General features: G+C 42.6%; 1 protein-coding gene across 1 annotated transcript; it reads left to right on the forward strand.

The window, feature by feature from the left end:
• The first annotated feature begins 2,124 nt into the window (after nt 1-2,124).
• LOC110715790 (germin-like protein subfamily 3 member 3) lies at nt 2,125-3,334 on the forward strand. The gene has a single exon (XM_021894403.1). The coding sequence runs from the start codon at nt 2,322-2,324 to the stop codon at nt 2,946-2,948; it is 627 nt and encodes a 208-aa protein (XP_021750095.1). The 5' UTR covers nt 2,125-2,321; the 3' UTR covers nt 2,949-3,334.
• The last annotated feature ends 14,289 nt before the right edge of the window (nt 3,335-17,623 follow it).

A 17,623-nucleotide genomic window follows, 5' to 3' on the forward strand; every position in this document is an offset into this window, starting at 1 on the left:
TAGCTACGATCGTTGAATAGATCTTGCATTGTGGTACATCTCTTGCATACATCGATCGCTGGAATATACATCCTTTACGATGATAAAATCTAACGATTTGTTGTATTGTAATAATGATTTTCATTTGATTCACTTGAACGCATTTAAAGATTTGACCAGAGTTACGATCACGAACAACTCTTTACCAACAAACTAATAATGGGAAAAACGTTGATATCCTTTTTAATAAACCCTAACACACTCAAAAATCATAAACAAAAACAAACAACTCAACAAACAAAGACTAACAACTCCACTATAGGTAGATTCTCCAGTATAAGAAGACGGACGAACATCAACACTACTCAAGTAGATTTACTGAAATCAAAATTGCAAACTAAAGAAATTTAAGGGGAAGCAGAAGAGAGAGAAGGAGAATCGTATATGTATTGAAATTTAACCACGTAAATTAATTGATTGTCTTTTACTTTTACTAGTTCCTCTAATAACGTTTAATTTCTGGATAAAAATTTAGAACACCCGTTCCTATTACTCTCTTACAAGTATTCCATAAAAATAAAACCTATATATTGCATTGCACTTTAGATACACATTAATTGATTGTCTTTTACTTTTACTAGTTCCTCTAATAACGTTTAATTTCTGGATAAAAATTTAGAACACCCGTTCCTATTACTCTCTTACAAGTATTCCATAAAAATAAAACCTATATATTGCATTGCACTTTAGATACACATGGAACAATATAGCTGTTGAAGATAATGCTAGGGAAGTATTTGCAGAGTTTTTTTTTTTTTTTTGGTAATCGTTTTGTAGTAAAACGAACTACAAGGACATATTGCAAGCAATTGTCATTTAACAGACCACATCAACCACTCTAATATGGCTGGAGCTACATACCTCATATTTGTATTGAATACGTTTGCTTGAGAAACCAAAAAATCAAATAAGAGGAAGCAATTTTTTTTTTTTTTTTTAATAATAGTTATTCCCTCCGTCCCTTAATACAAAGCCTTTTTCTAGCATTTATTACTCACATAATAAAGAGAAAGAGGCTTTTAATTTAGGGACGAAGAGAGTACCTTTTAGCATTTCTCTATTCTTAAAACAAAGCTAGTTTATAAGTGCGTGGTTACTAGTTAGGTATTAGTTCTCTAAGCTTGTTTCCTAATGTTTTTCTTTTTTCATACAATTGGCATGTGGTGATATTGATGACTTGATGTCTATCCCAATTAAAGTAAAATGAATGATTGTGCTCCAGGCCAATGTACACGTTCTATTATAATTATATACTACCTTTGATTTTTTTTAATTGCAACTTTGAAATATTTTATATCTCTTAAATATTATCCCAAAGTTGCAACTAAAAAAATCAGAGGTAGTATATAGTTTTTTTTTACTATTAAAAAAAAATTTAAAAAAAAAAGAAAAAAAACTTTTAACAATGGGAAAGGATTGACATTTTTTTTTTGAAAGAAAGCGCTCAGCGAGCACGAATTAGCATTAAGTAAGATCGAGATCCGCCATGGTAGAAATACCTTGCGGAATGGAATCAACATACAAGATTTCAGAACCCACTGTGACATCTAATCTAGCAGACAAATGTGCAACACAATTGGCACCCCTTTTCACATGGTTACAAGAAAAGAAATCAAACAACTTACTAAGATTATGAATAATATCATCAAACACCAAATCAGTAGTCCCCAAACCTACCAGGTTCGAATTTATAGCCTTCACCACAGACAATGCATCACTCTCCACATCAATTCTGCTCACATTAAGCTTGCGGGCCACCAAATGGCCAAGTCTGACAGCCAAAGCTTCAGCCAATTGCACGTCAACAATCCCAGCAACCACAAATATAGTTTGTGATCAACCACAAATATACAACGAAGACCCCAAGAATTTATCGTTGAAAACCGAGAATCAGGAGAAAAAACCCATGTCATTAAAGATATTTATTTTGAAAAAGTTTATTTTAAGATAATATTCAAGTCAATAAAACAAAATGGTGATCAAATTATTGGATTCATTTAAAAACAATAATGGATTCATTGACTCAAATCACAAATTACTCCTTTGACTTATATATACACAAAATAAACAATATCATACCCTTTCTGAACAATTGAACAAGTCAAGCCACAAAGTCATACATACCAAAAATTGTTCCTCTATATAAAGGGTGCCAATTGCTGCTAAGAAAATGCAAGAAACCCATCCGAAATATACAACCTACCTATCCTTCAACACTTATACTATTTTTAACGACCCAACACCACCTTTCATTTAATTTCTAGCTATAACAAACTTGCATAATGAGAAATCTTTCATTTTTCTTTATTTTTTGTTTCTTGGCTACTTTGTCCCATGCCATAGAGCTCGACTTTTGTGTCGGGGATCCTACTCTTCCTAGAGGGCCTCAAGGATACGCTTGCAAAGATCCTGCTAAAGTTACAACTGATGATTTTGTTTATACGGGTTTCCGTGGTGAAAAAACTCCAAATAATGTTTTTGGGAACAATGTTACATTAGCATTTTCAGATGTGTTCCCAGCCTTCAATGGTTTAGGCATATCTATGGCTAGGTTAGACTTTGCCATAGGAGGAGTAGTTCCAGTACACTCTCATCGTACATCAGAAGTTCTTATTTTGGTTAAAGGTTCAATCATTGCAGGATTTATTGATACAAATAACACCGCATACTATAAAAGATTAGAGGTTGGTGATGTCATGGTATTTCCACAAGCCATGCTTCACTTCCAAATCAATGTTGGTAAAACTCCGGCTACTGCCTATGTCAGTCTGAATGGTGCAAACCCTGCATTACAACTCACTCCTACCGCTTTATTTGCTGGGAATTTACCCGCTAACATTGCCCAAAAAATCACACTCTTGAGTCGTAAGGAAGTTATGCAGATGAAGCGAATATTCGGCACAGCTTAACAAAACTCCTTTCATGAATGATTATTTTAAGTTCCCAAAATAAAAATGAAATCTTGTAATAAAATAGTGCATAATTAAATTTTGTCCATTGTATTCCCATAGCGTTTTTGTACCAATAAGTGATTATGTAATAAAAAAAAAACAAGAAATCAAGAAGAAAAAGAAAAAGAAAGAGACTATCAATTGCCGGAGACTGAAGATCTGACCCGGTGTTTTGGCCTGGTCAACTAAATTGCATGCCCTAATTAATATTCCCTCCGTTTTTAAATACTTGCTCCATTTCTCTTGGACACGAATGCCGATAAAATTATTTCTGTGAAGGCGGATGCATCCGGTTTTCTTTAAAAAAAGGTGAAATGAATATTTAGTTGTTCAGTAAAAAACATATAGTTGTTTTGTAAAGAATATATAGCTATTTTATAAAGAACATCCAATTTTATATGTTTTTTTGTAAATCTAAAGAACATTTGTAATATTAGTAAAGAAAATGATAATATTAAATAACATTATATTATTCATATAGTAAATGTACATTTGGTATAAATGATCATGTGTGTATATGAAAAGTACATTTTGTTGTATTATAATGTACACCGCATTATATCTTAATGAACATATATGTTACAATGTTGGTTACATATTTAATGTACATTGTATTATTTGGATCATGCAAGTATATGAAAAAAGAACATTTTACTGTATTTTAATGTACATTGCATTATTTGGATCTACAACTTTTTCTAAATTTGTCTATTTGCTTGCTTTCTTCTTCCAAAATGTATTAATTGGTCAATCTTCTTCAAGAACTTCATTTTATTTCTTTTTGCAACAACAAAATTACATCAAAATCGCAATTAATTCCCAATCAAATCAAATATTTCAATTTTCAATCAAATTTATAAAGAACAAACACTCAAACAAGTATGAATGTCAAATAAACAAGTATGAATGTCGAATTTGATCTTACCTTTCATTTTTATATGTCATCTTGAACAATTTTGGATTCAAAATTTCGAATTTCTTGAAACTTTGCTTGAGGTTTGAGGAATTTAAATGGGTTTGAAGAGAGAAAGTGAAATTTTGGTGAAAAAAAAATTAAATGATTTGTAATTAATGTATAGTTAAAAAAAATAAATAAATAAATAAATAAAACTATATACTATATATAGTACTATTTATCTATTTCATTATACAAAATTTCTTTCAAAAAAAATATATACAAAATTGTTGTACAATAAAAATTTGATGTACATTATCAATGAAACACTATGTTCTTTTATGTATATGTCCATGAACATTATAAATAAAAACTATGTTCAAAACTATGTTCTTTATATGCCAATGTACATTAGTATACACCTGCATGTACATTCCGCCTGTATTTTGGAGCAGATGCTCCATGCGGATCGTGCATCCGCCTGGACGAACCAAGCTTTAGAATGCCAATGTTAATCTTTGATCAATAATATCTTTAATTATCAATAAGTATAAATTTTAACAATTGAAAATTAATTAATAAGTAAAAATAATTTCAGTTCAGTAAAAATAAGTTCAGTTCGGTAAAAATAATTTCAGTTCAATATAAATAAGTTCAGTTCAGTAAAATTCAGTTTTCTTAAAAAAGAATCATAATTGAAAATCAGTAAAAATAATTTCAGTTCATCAAAAATAATTTTAGTTCAGTAAAATTATTTAAGTTCAGCAAATAAAATTTTGTTTCGGTAAAAACAATTTATGTTCAACAAAAATAAGATGAAAAGAACGCGGTCTTAGGCCCTTCTTTTTTGTTTTGAACGGGGATTGGAGTCTTGAAATTGTTCTTGGGACATCCTAATAAAAGAGGTGAACCGTATGTACCCAAGACATCTCCTGAATTTGCGCGGGCCAAACCCAATTTTGATTGTCGTACCCAATTTTTTGGAAACGTCTCAGGACATATTTTTGTCGTCCTCGGTAGGGGAAACGACCATAAAGTGCCGTACCCGTGCTTTCTAGGTCTAACAATTTAAGTTTCTACCTAAAATCTATCTTTTACTTTTACTAGTTCAATTATTTCTTCGTTACATTATAATTTGGAAAATTTGCAAATTGCAGCCATTTAAACTTCGTATTTTGCAAATTGCAGCCATTTAAAATTTTTTTTGCAAATTGCAGCCCAAAAGTTCATATAAATTGTAAATTGCAGCTCGATTCAACTTTTTCATCGGTTTACAAGTTGAAAAATCTTCGATTAATGTTTTAGGGGACATTGTAGTTCTTAGGGGACCGAATTGAGCTCAGAATTAGCAAAAAAATAACGCAAGTATCTCGTTTTGCATAATAAAAGTGTATCGATTTGTGGGAAACTGTAAATATGAGACATTTACGTTATTTTTTTTGCTAATTCCGAGCTCAATTCGGTTCCCTAAGGCCTAAAATGACCCCTAAAACCTTAAACGAAGATTTTTCAACATGTAAACCGATGAAAAAATTGAATCGGACTGCATTTTACAATCTATATGAACTTTTGGGCTGCAATTTGCAAAAAAAAAAAATTAAATGGCTGCAATTTGCAAAATACAAACTTTAAAGGAAAAATTGCTCCCATTAATCTGATCTTTGCCTCATCCGCCGAAAATAATCCCAACTTTCGTTTATTATCTATTGCACCTAACTTTAGGGGGTATTAATTTTTGTTGCACCCAAATGACCTGCAACCGGTAAATCAGGTAAACATTTCTATTTTTTTTGGCACACGTGTCAACATGTAATTGGTTGAAAAAAATAGAAAAAAAAAATTATAAACATAATTATAAAAAAAAACAAAAAAAATTAAAAACATAATTAAAAAAAAGTTTAAAACAAAAAAAAAGTAAAAAAACGACCACCACCAACAACCCAACCACCGCCAAACCCTAACCGTTCCCGTAGCCCCACCAAACACCGGTCGGCCGCCGCCATAAACCCATGGAAACGGCCGGCCGGAACCCCTAACTATTGAAAACCACCCCGCCAACAAAACCTACCCTGAAAATCGCACAATCCCACCCCAGAAACCACCATAACCACCACCCTGAAAATCGCACCTAGCCGCCGTAAACCCATCGAAACCCCACACAGCCGCCGAAAATCCCACCCAGCTACCGATAAACCGCCGATAATCACCAACAACGTCATCCCAACATCCCTAACCAGCAGGGGAGGGGGTTTTCGTGGGTGGGGAGGGGATTTCGGGGGTGGGGGAGGGGGTTTTCGAGGGTGGGGGAAGGGAAGGGGTGGGTTTCGAGGGACGGGTAGGGGTTTCCGGGGATGGGTGGTGGTTTCCGGCACCTAGAGAGGGGTTTTTCGGGGGTGGGGGTGATTTCCCGGCAGGGTGGGGGTGGGGGTGTGGTGGCCGGCTACTGGGTATGGGTGGTTTGTGGGGTTTTTATTTTATTTTTTGTTTTTTCTTTTAAAAAAAAAAATTAAGCCAATCATACGTTGACACGTGGCTAGGTGACCTGCTACATCAGGTTAGATGACCTGTTGGGTGCAACGAAAATTAATACCCCCTAAAGTTGGGTGCAATAGATAATAAACGAAAGTTGGGATTATTTTCGGCGGACGAGGCAAAGTTCAGATTAATGGGAGCAATTTTTCCAACTTTAAATGGCTGCAATTTGCAAATTTTCCTTTTAATTTCCACATACAAATTTAGAACACTTGTTCCTACTACCCTTTATCCCAACCCATGGCCTCTTCCCTATTGTAAGGCCATGTTCAGTTCACCTTAAGAAAATGATATTCAATAAAAATAATTTCATTTTAGTAAAAATAAGTTGAGTTCAGTAAAAATAAGTTCAATTCAGTAACATTAATTTCAGTTCAGTAAAAAGCAGTAACTCTAAAGAAGAAATATAATAGAGAATCTGTAAAAATAATTTCAGTTCAGTAAAAATAATTCCAATTCAGTAAAAATAATTTAAGTTCAGCAAAAATAGTTTCAGTTCATTAAAAATAATTTCAGTTTAGCAAAATAAGGTGAAGTGAAGGGGGCCTAATTATTCCATCTAAAAACCGAATCTATTTGCATACACATGGAATAAAAATATAGCTATTGAAGATTATGCTTGGGAAGTTTTAACTGCTAAAAAGTGTTTTAGGGGTTTTTGTCCCTTGGGAGAGTTACAACACGAAGACTGATCCGCAGTGAGCTGTACCTGCAAAACAAACGGAGACACCGGTTGGGTGGTGCTCCGCCTCCGACGCACAAGTCAGTAACTTGAAACGGAATAGAGAGAACGGAAATTTAGGTGGGTATCTGCTCGGATTCCAAGCTCAGGTATTTCTTTGATGTGAGAGAATAAGGGTGTAATTAATGATTCAATGTGTCCCCCAAAGTGGGGAAATATCCCCCTATTTATAGGGTCGTTGGAAAATGTGCCCCTACCTAGGTCACTTGACCTAGATTTTAGTGGGCTGCGCCGTTTTACGGCGCGCTTAGGAATCTGGGCCTTTGAAGGCCGCCATTTTAGAAACATATCTGAGGGCGCCAAGTGTCAAGAGGATGTTAAGCCACAAGGGCCATCCTAAGCTCGACACGTGGCGACCTCTCATTGGTCCACGTGTCTAGGGTAAAAATACCCTAAACATTTGCCCCTCACAGGTCGCACATGCATGTCACGTGGGGCCTGTGACACGTGTCCACCTTTCATAGGTGAACAGTAACGGGTAAAATTTTGAATTTCAAATCAAAATTTCCCCCCACTTTTACTTTCTATAAATAGAAAGTTACCCCCCCTCCTTTTCACTCTTAACGTTCATATTGACTTTTTAGAGAGAGAAAAAGAGAGATTTCTAGAGAGAGAATTTTCTCTGCTCCCGCCTGCATAACAGCAAGTTTCAAGCTTCCGACTGCTAGAAGTTCATCACCCGGCTCACCGGCTGTAGCGGTTTTCAGATTTTCCAGAGTTAAAGCAAGGTAACTGCCTGTACCATTTTAGCTTTTCTCCCTTTCAATTTGCATACCGTTTTTCGCCTGTATACCCGGCTTTCTTAATAGAACATAAATGAGTTCCCAATCCACCCACTCGGCACTGCCTAGGACACTCAGCCGATCCCTAGGAACGGCTGAGTCTAGAACAGGGGGTGCCTCTTCTGGACTGTCGGAACCAATATGCTCATCTCCGAATTCCTCCCTCTCTGTGTCTGTGCAGGACACAATGGCCAGAACGAAAAAAACGGCCAGGCGGTCTAAGAGCCGGCGCACCATGAGAGTGCCTATCGATGAGGTTTTCCCGGAAGGGGATCCGAGGAATTTGGAGGAGAGCGGATCTGAAGAGGAGGCTCCCTCTACCTCCGGGAGCTCGGGAATAAGAGAGGTGGACGACGAAGGAGCCGCCTCCTCAAATGAAGCCGGCGACGCTGAAGCCGGCCAAGGATCAAGAGTGAATCCTCCGGCTCTAACCAAGGAGATTTTGCGGCTGACTATCAGCAGCCGCCCAAAGTTGCTGACCATCCCAACCCCAAAAGAACCCGGATGCTGCCGAGTAACATTGCCCTTCTTAATAGCGGGTTCAGGGCTTTTAAAGAGAAACATCTATTTGGAAAGGGTTGGGAAGTCATTGTCCCTCCAGCTGATGCTGTGATGGCCTGGGGGGATGACATTGACCATGCAGATGACTACTTCATCTGCTATGAGGCGGTAATAGAAGCCGGCCTCCGGTTCCCCCTCCACCCCGGGATTAGGAAAATCCTTAAGGGGTATGATCTGGGGGTTTGGCAGCTCACCCCTAATTCGTGGGTGAACATATTAAGTTACATTGCCGCCTGCGAGTTCTAAAACTTGAACCCCAGCTTCTCTGCCTTCGCTCATATGCACTACTTGAGCAAGGCTCCAGGCGGCCATGGGGCATGGTATACGCTGACTACCCTGCCCCAATATCTAATGACTTTGGACAAAGTGTCCAAGTGGTCCGGGTGGAAGGACAAGTTCTATTTGATTTCCTCTCCAACCCTAAGACACAACCGGACACTACGCCGGTACAACACTGAGCCGGCTCTTCTTGGACATAAATGCCCTCTCCCGGAACTATCCACTAAAGCCCGGGAGCTAATCATGGAGCCAGGATTTTTTGAGACAACAACTGAGCCCATGGGGGATGGGACTCATATCATAGTTCCCAAGCCGCAAGGAAGGATCCCCCCCAGAAGCAAAGTTCTGCCCAATCTGGTCGTCCAACGACTGGGGGCAAATCCCCTGTTGTTCTGAAGAAACAGAGTGAAAGCTCAGAACAGCAGAAAGCGCCGGAGGCCTCTACGGCTTCGAAGGGTGGCGAGCCACCTAAGGTTGCAGTGCGGCAACCGCTAGGGGGGGGGGGACAAGCCGGAGACCCATCCGGAAGTTCACGGTAAGAAACAAACTGAAATACCTTAGCCACTTAATTTTATGAGAATTAAGACTAAGGTTGATTCTTCAAAAGGGTCAGCCAGCAGCCAGCAACGGATGAAGGCTAGCTACGCTGCTTCTATCTCACAAAGACCTACTTTTGATGCAGATCTGCTTCCTAACCCGCCGGATCTCGCCGGCTTCGCGAAGCGGATGGTGAGGACCCTCACCCGGTCTGAGAAGGCCTCCATACCTGATCTGCAGGTCGTGGACTTTGACCGGATAATGGGCTCTCTGGCTGAGGTACATGATTCCTCTACCTTGATGTCTTTAATCTTTATTCTGACTAAGTAACTCATAAACCGGTTGTTATTGATTCAGGCCATGGTGAGAGTGGACAGTCTCCGGGGCCCCTTCAGGCGGAAACAGGAAGAGTTAAATGACGCCAAACGGAGGGCCCTAGAAAACCTCAACTTTGCTGAACATTCTGATTATATGTGTAATTTAAAGATTAAAGCGGTAGAGTTGAAACAGGAGGAGCTGATCCGGAGTTTAACGGCTGCAAACGATGAAGCTAACAGCCGGGCTAATGACCTTGACAAGCAGCTGAAGGATGCCAAGTCTGATCTCAAGGCATTAGAGGATGCTGACAAAGAGAATGCCCAACTCCGAACTGACAATGACCGCCTGAAGCTCGAGCTCATGACCCTGCGCAACAAGCAGGCGGATGAGCTTGCCAAGGAGCAAACCCGGCTAACCGAGGAGAATGAGCGGGACAACTTGGCCCGGCTGAAGATCACCTGGGGCCTCCTCTACCCAGAAATAGATTTTGAGGTCTATAAGCTGAGGTATGATTATGCCACTAAGGTGTATGATGCCTAGCAACTGGGTGATGCTCCTCCGCCTCGCTTCTAAGACTGGGCTGCTGAGCAGGGATATGAAGTCTCGGATGATGAGGAGCCGGCGGATGATCATCAAGAGGGCCAAGCCAGCCAAAATCAGCCGGAGAAGACTCCGCCTCAGCCTTAGGCGAGCCTCCCTCCTTTCTGCGGCAATATACCAATCAATGTTGTTTATCGGCTTGCATGTCGTGTTTTGTTTTATCTTTTTACCAACCATGGGGTTGGATTAACATTTCCACTTTCTTTCTTCACCGGATGTGTTCGGTTAACAATTATTCTGGCCTTTGTGCCATTTTATATGAATGAAGTATTCCGACTCAGTCGGATTTTATATATGTCTTGAGTTTTTTCGATTTGAATTTTTATTCCTCTGTTTGCAATTCTATAGTATTTTGCCCAACTTAAAAAAGCATGCGGCAATTTGCAATCCGGGTGCTCTTGCCCCTGGGCGGCTATGTGGTTGGTTTTATGTCAGGCTGATTAATTAGCTTGAAAACACTTGATACTTGGAGAAGTATGGAGTGTTTTTAGGTCAATCAATCACAATGGTGATTGCCCCAAACCAAGTGCACAACAGGCCATAAAAGCGGGTGCTTTGAGCTTCTTACCCAGACGGTTATATTCCGTCTGGGGTTAACGCGTAGCCATTACACAATCCTTTGCCCCAATAGGGGAAGTGAGTGCAACTTTGGAATAAATAACCCAAGAATCTCTATCAATGACCGACTGATGCCTATGGGCATCCGGTATCTGGAAACTTATTCGTTCTTCCTAGGTTATTTTGGTCAGACGGCTATGAGTTGACCAATTTGGTCGTTCAATTTTTGTCGTCTGCATGGGTAGAACCGACAAATAGTCCGTTCTCTAGGACGATTGCACCCGGAGGGGTGTCGCCGGACGCCTTTGTCCATGTTGGGACAGGCGATTTTATAAAATGAGCAACCATCCGGCCATTTTGGCCTCTGGCCTTGTTTGAGACCGATTGTATAGCCACTAAACGTTTTTGTGCTTAGTTTTTAGTCAGAGTATTGAATTTACACTAAGTATTGAACTTAGTTTTTAAAGCAAACGAGTCTGTGTGGGTATTACCCAGACGGACTGGAAAATATTTGATCATACTAAGTATCAAACTTAGTTAGATGAATAGAGAATCTGTCTAAGTATTACCCAGGCGGATAGTCAGGCAGTTGAATAAACAAAGTATTAAACTTAAATAAACAAGAGATCCGAGTATTACCTCAGGCGGATAAACAAATGTAACCTTCACTAAGTGTCTAACTTAGTTAGGTAAATGGGGAATCCGCCTGGATATTACCCGGATGGATAATCAAACGATAACTCAATTTTGCAAACAAAGTCTGAATCTTCATTAATTGACTCACTGTTTACAAAAAGTTTACATTCTCAGAAGTAGTACTTTTTTAGATTGTCTACGTTCCAAGTTCTAGGCAGGCGCCTGCCTTCTGGAGTTTCCAGGCGGTAGGTTCCATCCCTTACTTCTTCATAGATCCGGTAGGGGCCTTCCCAATTTGGAGTTAGCTTTCCCAGCTCATTGGCCCTACCGGTTGCCTCCATTTTCCGTAACACTAAGTCGTCAACTTTCAAAGGACGCTTGTGCACTCTCTTGTTATAGGCTCTGGTCATCCTCAGGCGGTATATCTCATGGCGCAGGACAGCATTGCCCCTACGCTCCGGGAGGGAGTCCAATGCCAGCCGCATGGACTCCCAATTTGCCTCTTCATCATAGAGCAAAACTCTGAGAGTAGGCTCATAATGCTCAATAGGCAAAACGGCTTCAGCACCGTATACCATGAGAAATGGGGTTTCGCCGGTTGCCCCCTTCGCTGTTGTCCGCATGGCCCATAGGACATGGATTAATTCTTCTACCCATAAGCCACCGGCTCTTTCTATTTTCTTTTTAATGTCGTCTGAGATGAGTTTGTTGAAGGCTTCAACTTGGCCGTTTGCCTGGGGCCGGCCAACAAATGCAAAATAGCTTGAGATCCCTTAATCTCCCAACCAAGTTTTCAGCTGAGGCGTCTCAAACTGAGGACCATTATCAAACACCATAGACATAGGTACCCCGTACCGGGTGATAATGTTCTTCCAAATGAAGGAAATTACGTCTGAGGTCTTGATGTTTTTTACCGCCTCAGCCTCCGCCCACTTGGTGAAGTAATCCACAGCCACCAAGATGTAGCGCTTTCCGCCTGGATCAGGCGTGTAAGGACCTAGAATGTCCATTCCCCATTTTGCAAATGGGATTGGGATGTGGATGGCCGTCAGATCAGTAGCCGGTCGGTGAATAAGTTTGCCAAATTTTTGGCACTTGTCACATTTCTTCACCAACTCTTTGGCGTCTGCCTCAAGAGTGGGCCAAAAGTAATGTCGTCTGGCTCTGACGGCTAGGGACCTGCCGCCTATATGAGAGGCACAGAATCCCGAGTGTAAGTCTTCGAGAACTTCCTTCCCCTTTTCTGGGGTGATACACTTCAACAGGGGTTTAAGAAATCCCGCTTTGAAGAGTTCTCCATTTTTCAACTCGAAGCTTGCGGCTCGCTTTTTCAGGACGGCTGCTTCCTGTAGTGAATCAGGGAGCGTGCCGTCCGAAAGGTAAGCCCGGATAGCATCCATCCAAGTGGGGCCTAGGTCTAAGGTTCCAATGGGCTCTTCATGTATGCTTCTTTTTTCAAGAACTTCCCAAAAAACCGACCGAGGAGTATCACAGCAGGCGGATGAAGCTAATTTGGACAAGGCATCCGCCTGGTTGTTATCTGACCTGGGCACTTGATTCAGACGGAATTCCTCAAGTGCCCCAGTCTCTTCCTTGACTGCCTGAAGATATTTTATCATAGCCGGATGAGTTGCCTCATATGTTCCCTCATACAGGCTAACGACCAACTGTGAATCAGAATAGGCGTCAATCTTCATTGCCCCTTCCGCCTTTCACATGCGGATTCCAGCTAGTAGGGCTTCATATTCTGCCTCATTATTTGAGGCTTGAAACTTAAACCGCAGTGCATATTCAAATTTGTCCCCCTCTGAGGACTCATATATAATTCCTGCACCACAATCGTTCTTTGTTGAGCTTCCGTCTACATACACTTTCCAAACCTGGTCAAGATTTTCCGGTTGCACCGGTCGGGTCATTTCAACAATGAAGTCGGCAAACGCCTGACCTTTCACTGCTTTCCTAGGTTCAAAAGTGATTTCAAGACTTTGCATTTCAATAGCCCATTTCAACATTCTTCCGGATGACTCCAGGGTAGACATTGGCCGCTTGAGGGGCTGGTCGGTGTAGATTACCACCGGATGGGCCAGGATGTATGGCTTCAATTTCTTGAAAGCCATATACAGGGCAAGGCCAAATTTTTCTACCATGGGATACCGGAGCTCAGCATTTTTTAAGACATGGCTAATGAAATAGACCGGAAGCTGAACACCGTCTCTCTCAACAAGGAGAACGGCACTGAGGGCATGATCTGAGACAGCTAAGTACATGTATAACACCTCCCTAGGCAATGGACTAACAAGTCTTGGCAAAGAGTGGAGGTGTTCTTTCAGCCGTTGAAAGGCCGCCTCAGCCTCATCCCCCCATTCAAATCTGGTTTTCTTCCTGATTGCCTGGAAGAAGTAAAGGCATTTGTCACCTGGCCGGCTGAGGAATCTCCCTAGAGCGGCCAGGCAACCGGTTAGTCTCTATGCTTCCTTGACAGTGCGGGGTGACTTCATGTCAATCACCGCCTGTATCTTCTCAGGGTTAGCCTCTATCCCCCTTTGATCAATCAGGAATCCGAGAAACTTCCCAGACTCAACACCAAAGACGCATTTCTTAGGATTTAACATGACCTTATGTCGCCTGAGTGTGGTGAAGGTTTCTCGGAGATCAGCAAGGTGATCCGTCTGCTGTTTGGATTTGACTATCATGTCATCAATGTATGCCTCTACATTCCTCCCAATTTGATTAACAAAGACAGTGTTAATCATTCGTTGGAATGTAGCAGGCGCATTTTTCAAGCCAAACGGCATCACCGTGTAACAAAATAGCCCCTGATTAGTGATGAAGGCTGTCTTTTCTTGATCTTTCTTCCACAGGGGTATCTGATGGAAGCCGGAGTAGGCGTCCATCAAACTCATTAGTGATGAAGGCTGTCTGTTCTTGATCTTTCTTCCACAGGGGTATCTGATGGAAGCCGGAGTAGGCGTCCATCAAACTCATCAAGGCGTGACCGGTTGTAGAGTCGACCAGACTGTCGATCTTTGGAAGCGGATAACTGTCCTTTGGACACGCCTTGTTGAGATCTGTGTAATCAACACACATGCGCCAGGTCCCATTCGGTTTCTTAACAAGGACCACATTGGCCACCCAGTCGGGAAAATTACAAGGCCGAATGAACCTGGCGTCTAGCAGCTTTTTGACTTCGGCAGCTGCCGCCTGACTTCTTTCCTCGCCGTGGTTTCTTTTCTTTTGCCGGATGGGCTTCTTTTTGGGGTCCACGGCAAGTTTGTGGACAACGAGATCCAGGCTGACGCTTGGCATCTCTTCCACTTTAAAGGTAAATATGTCTTTGAATTCCTTCAGCAGAAGGTGCAAGTTTGCACCCAAAGTAGCATGAGCAACCGTCCCAACCTTAACAGTACGTTCTGGACGGCTGTTATCCAGAACGAGATCAATGCTTTCTCCAGCCGGTTGGGGACGGAGCTCATCTGACCGCTCACCGGTCAGTGATTGCTATTTTTTCTCCGTCTTCACCTCCACCAGCAGAGGTGCCTTTCTTTTCTTACTGGCTGCTGGTGGGGCGGGTGCTGGATCGGCATCCTTGACATTGTCAAGGTCTATTGGTTCCTGGACACTTGGGGTTACAGTGTCCCTGACGGCTGAGAGGTAGCACTCCCGAGCCGTCTTCTGATCCCCATTCAGGGAACCAACAATGCCATCATCCTTCTCATACTTGATGAGCATGAGAGATGGGATGATTACTGCCTCGGCTACGTTGAGGGTTGGCCAGCCTAAAATAATGTTGTAGGCGGTCAGCTCCTCAACGACCAAGAATCTGACGACAATATGTCGTCCCTGGCCTTTCTCCCCCAGCCGGATGGGTAAATCAATTCTTCCGGCTGGATAGACCATCCCACCCCCAAAACCAAGGGGTGGGTGACCGGATGCATGCTGCTGATATTGTATTTCAGCTTCTGCAAGCACCGGAGGCTGATGATGTCTGATGAGTTGTTGGTGTCAATAAGGATTCGTCCAACCAGCTGGTTGTCAACCTTACATTCAATGACCACCGGGTCATCATGCGGGCGGCGGACGCTGCCCCTGTCCTTCTCAGTGATTAAGACGTCTGGGAAGGAGGAGCTGGCTTCCGCCTGCTCATCATCATCTTTGTCCATCTTTCGAAGATGGCTCTTGGTGCCCCTGATGGTAGGGCCACCATATGAAAACCTGCCTGCTATAGTGTAGACCGGCTCCTTGTCGGTATCCGAACTACTAGCAGGCTGGGGGGTAGTCTTGGAGGACTGACCCTTGTTTTTCTTTTTTGCCCCGGCTGGGGACTTGGAAATATAGGACTTCAACATCCCCTTTTCAGCCAGACGGTCCAACGTCCGCTGTAGGCTGAAGCAATCGTTGGTGTCATGGCCAACTTCCTCATGATATTGGCAAAATTTATTTTTGTTCCTGGATTGAACGGAACTTTTCATTGGATTCGGCTTCTCAAGGGACAGCTGGTCCTTTATCTTTATGAGGATGGAGTTGCAGTCCTTGTTAAACTGGTACTTTGGGACGTACGGTTTAAATTCTTTCTTCTTCTTCTGGGACGGCTGGTCAGAGTCACTAACCGCCCAGACCTCTTTTATCTTCTTGCTCTCTTCTTTCTTTTTTGCCGGCTGAGCAGGCCGGTTATCTCTCTGCTTGTCAGACTTCTTAGAGTCCGACTGGCTACCAGGTGAGCAGAGGTCGGTTGCTTGAATGTAGCTTTCCGCCTCCCTCAGGGCCGCCTATAGGGTGAAAGCCCCTTTTTTTACTAGGTCGAACTTAAAGGTCGACCCGTCTCTCAGACCTTTAAAAAAGTCTGTAAAAGCTACCTCATCAGACAGTCCCTGAATCTGAATTCTGATCAGGTTGAATCGCCTGACATATGAGCGCAGCCCTTCTCTCTCTCCCTGCTTAACAGTGCTCAAATCAAGGCTTGTTTTCTTAGCAGGGATGTTCATTGAGAAGTTGGAAGCAAACAGGAAGGCAAGCTTCCTGAAGCTGTCTATGGACCCGGCTGGCAGGTTGCCAAACCATTGTTGGGCAATGCCCTTCAATGTAGCCGGGAAGCATCGACACCAAGTGGCATCATCCAACCCCTGCAGATACATGAGGTTGGTGTAAGCCATGAGGTGGTCTTCCGGATTGGTGGTACCATCATAGGTACCAACCAACACATTCTTAACCTTGGCCGGCTGAGCCGCCTCGGTTATCTCCCGAGTGAACGCAGAAGGTTGTTCACCCAGGCGCAGCAGGCGAAGCTGCCAGTCCAATGGCTGGACATTTGGATACGCCGCCTGACCCCCAAAGAAGGTCGGCTGCATGAAGTGAGGAGGATACTGCCCGTAAGCCTGAGTAGGCACATACGGGACGGCTCCAATCATATGAGGGCCAGAATGGACGGTATTACCGCCTGTCTGGCTCTCATGCAAGGAGGGTGCACTCCCTGCAGAGATGTTGTTGAAGCTGTCTGGAAAGTTCGACGTTGAGGTCGACTCAGACAGCAATTGGTTTCTCTTCCGGTTAATAATCTCCCGGGCATCAAGAGTTGATTTTTTACTTCTCACCGGCTGCTGAGGCCGGCGAGTGTTATTGGCGTTCCCTCCAGGAAGGAGAATTTTTTACCAATCAATGGTCCCGGCTGCCTTCTCTTTTGGATGGGGAGTTGGCTGCCGGTTTCTGACTGACTTCCCCTTTTCTGGAGGAGTCTTCTTCGCCCACTGACCTTTACTTGGGCCAGCCCTGCTTTTGGTGATCAGCTCTGTAATTTCACCCTTGAAACTCGTCATGAACCTCATGAGTTCGTCTCGGGTGACAGGGGCTGATCCAGCTGCCGTTTGGGTTACCCCGTCCGGCTGCCCAGGGGGTCTACTTGGACCCGCCTGGGAAGCACCCCGCTCCAGAGTGTCTCTGGGCCGGATGCGTTTAGTTCTGAGAGAGTCGTCTCCGGCTGTAAAAGTTTCGACCTGAGGATCTTCATCCTCATGGTCTGTAAAAACTTCTGGGTCTTCACCCAGACGGTTAGGGGGTGGTACAGACTCTTGAACCATCTTCGAGGTACTCTCCCCACAGACGACGCCAAATGTTTTGGGGGTTTTTGTCCCTTGGGAGAGTTACAACATGAAGACTGATCCGCAGTGAGCTGTACCTGCAAAACAAACGGAGACACCGG

The sequence above is a fragment of the Chenopodium quinoa genome, unplaced genomic scaffold (genome assembly GCF_001683475.1).
Source record: "Chenopodium quinoa cultivar QQ74 unplaced genomic scaffold, ASM168347v1, whole genome shotgun sequence".
NCBI classification, from domain to species: domain Eukaryota; kingdom Viridiplantae; phylum Streptophyta; class Magnoliopsida; order Caryophyllales; family Amaranthaceae; genus Chenopodium; species Chenopodium quinoa.

Excerpts from the sequence above, each read along its gene's own strand:
- LOC110715790 (XM_021894403.1), top strand. The coding sequence starts at position 2,322 with ATGAGAAATCTTTCATTTTTCTTTATTTTTTGTTTCTTGGCTACTTTG.